General features: G+C 37.6%; 1 protein-coding gene and 1 long non-coding RNA gene across 2 annotated transcripts; both read left to right on the top strand.

Annotated features, from left to right (window-relative positions):
* Positions 1–121: 121 nt before the first annotated feature.
* LOC107062359 (uncharacterized) lies at positions 122–1,241 on the top strand. Its single transcript, XM_015312905.1, has 3 exons — positions 122–786; positions 886–1,012; positions 1,098–1,241. Exons 1-3 carry the CDS (start codon positions 632–634, stop codon positions 1,239–1,241), a joined length of 426 nt encoding a protein of 141 aa, XP_015168391.1. The 5' UTR covers positions 122–631.
* Positions 1,242–1,335: 94 nt separating this feature from the next.
* LOC107062362 (uncharacterized) lies at positions 1,336–2,045 on the top strand. Its single transcript, XR_001474568.1, has 3 exons — positions 1,336–1,376; positions 1,460–1,579; positions 1,744–2,045. It is a non-coding gene; the product is annotated as an uncharacterized lncRNA (long non-coding RNA).
* Positions 2,046–2,637: the final 592 nt, after the last annotated feature.

Here is a 2,637-nt window from a genome sequence, read left to right on the forward strand (position 1 = left end):
TGAATGTTGAGGAAGAAATATTCGAGAATGAGGAAAATGAATCATTTGATGACGAAGAACATGACGATAATGAAAATGAAACAATTGAGGAGGAAGAATGGGAGAATGATGGAATTGAAACAAGCGAGGAGAAATAGTGTAGAATGAAAGCTAGCTAGTATATATATGTAAGTGTATTTTGCTAATTTTATTGAATTTATGATTTATATATATATTATACATGTAAATTTGCATACAGATGTCATCAGGCGGTGACAGTGATAGACATCGCGAGCATCTTGGAATTAGCCAGACTAAACAGGCTAAAAAGAAGAAGTCTAGGAGTCCCATAGATCCTGAGGATATTGCAGGATCTATTTCTTCTGCGCCAGAGCGCATCAACCATGATACTCATATACTTGCTGTTCCGTTTGGTACGGCGGATCCTCGACAATATTATCCTAATTACCGTTGACCAGTAGATGTTTCCTCTACTTCACAGGCAGTGCCTTCAGTACGCTACGAGGACCTACCTTTACATGCTATTCGTCGAGGACGACCCTTATCGGCAGATACTCCATCTCCCACAGGTGCATCTCCTCAGTTATATACCACGAGGATTAGAGATTCTGGTAGCGAGCAGTCAAATGCTATGGCCGGTACGCCTCCATTGACGCGTTATGTGCATCCTGATATATCACCCTCATCTACAGCTACACCTAGTGCTACTCCAGATGAGATGCTTCCTCTAGTTCCTGGACAGAAGGACAAACTTGGTAGAGTCATGATTGAGCCGGATGGATCATCGTAAATTTCTTTTGTTATCTATTTGTTAGTTTATTTTATTTATTTCTTATACTTTAATATATTATTCATGAACTAACATATTTATTATGTTTTTTGTAGGTGGCATCCGGCAAAAGATGCTGCTCGGGATTTAAAATATTGTGTTAGGAGACTATATACACAGGCTTATCACTCTTGGGGCGAGATCCCAAACAATATACGCCAGACGATGTTTAATAACTTTATGGTATATATTTTTTTAGTTAAGTTTAGTGTACTTTACTTTTTTTCACTATCGATCTAATTTACGTTATTCAATTTTTTTTATTTAGACTATGTGTACTTGGGAGCCGAGGCAAAATCATGTCCTTTCGACCACATTTGAGAGGAAGGAATCCGCCAGACTGTCTGCCTGGCTAAAGAAAGTTTGGGATAGTGTTGAACGTCCGGATTGGATGTTGCCGCATGATTTTTGATGATCTGGGTCGGTAATGGAACACAGACAAGTTTAAGGCAATATCAAACCAAGCCAAAAAGGCTAGAGGCAGTCTTAAGGGTGGCCCGTACACACCGGAGGTGCAAAGTCTGTTGGAACAATTGCAAGAGAGATGGTAATTAGTTCTAATTCAAACTTTTAAATAAATAATTAGTTGATTCATATATATCGTTATAAATTTCATTTTTTTATTTATAGGAAAAAGAATTGGGACGCACTCCCATTGCACCAGAGGTTTTCAAGAAGACTTATGCCAGGAAGAAAGAAAATGAGTCGGATCCGGATGTGTGGGTGGAGGAAAGAGCCGAACAAACTTTTGTAAGTTATTTAATATGAATAATATATATTAATTGTGAATATATTTATGATATGTATATATATTGATGTCAATTTTTATATTTAATATGCATAATGAGTTTTAGCATTATGTCCCTGAGAATCTAGATAGTTCGATCGAAATGACACCTGAACTTTCCACCCAGATCTGGAAAGAAAAGGTGGTAGGGGGGACACACAAGGGTAGAGTCTATGGTCTAGGCTCTCAAAACAATGTAAGATGACTCCAGTCAGGCTTAGAAGGAATTGGATCATCAAGTCAAGCCGAGGCACTTGACGGTGTTCAGATTGCTGCTAGTCCGATCAAATAGCTAAACTGACAGCGGCACTGGCAGAGTCGGAGCGGAGAAGAGTAGCTGAACAAGAAAGCATGAGCAATACTGTTCAGCAAATCCAAAAACAAGTGATGAACCTCGCTCATGGAACTACTACTTCGGCTCTCGAGGAAAGCGACGACTACAGTACTGATAGTGAGGATGATTGTGTAGGACCTACTCCCTAGTTTACATCGGTGAACTTTTATGATTTTTTTGTAATTTTGAAACAAATTTTGAACCAAATTTTGAAAGACTTTTTAAGTCTTTAAATTTTGATTTAGATACTTTCGAATGTTATTTTAAGTTTCTTGTTTTATGTTTTGTGTAGATTGTTTATAATTATGTGTTTGATTGGGCTAAATAGTATAGATCAATTGAATTGAATTGCAGGTGGGCAGCAGAAACTGCCAGTTTCTGCTGTCAAAAAAATTGCAGAAAAAGCGACGGACAGCATGGTTTTGTCTGTCGCTTTTTTCGGTTTTTTTTTTTAAAACCCAGAAAAGCGATGGACAGGGTTCTTTTGTTCGTCGCTTTTCTGGATTTGCATAAAAAATAATTTCCAGAATAGGACGGATAGGGTCCTTTTGTCCGTCGCTTTTCTGGGAATTTCAAAAATTGAATTTCTTCAAAAGCGACAGACTGCGTTGCCTTTTAGAATTTATTTTTTAAAAAAAGAAAATTAAAATATAGCGACGGAGTCCGTCGTTTTTGTAAAAAAGAATT

Source organism: Solanum tuberosum, unplaced genomic scaffold (assembly GCF_000226075.1).
Source record: "Solanum tuberosum cultivar DM 1-3 516 R44 unplaced genomic scaffold, SolTub_3.0 scf00223, whole genome shotgun sequence".
Taxonomy (NCBI): domain Eukaryota; kingdom Viridiplantae; phylum Streptophyta; class Magnoliopsida; order Solanales; family Solanaceae; genus Solanum; species Solanum tuberosum.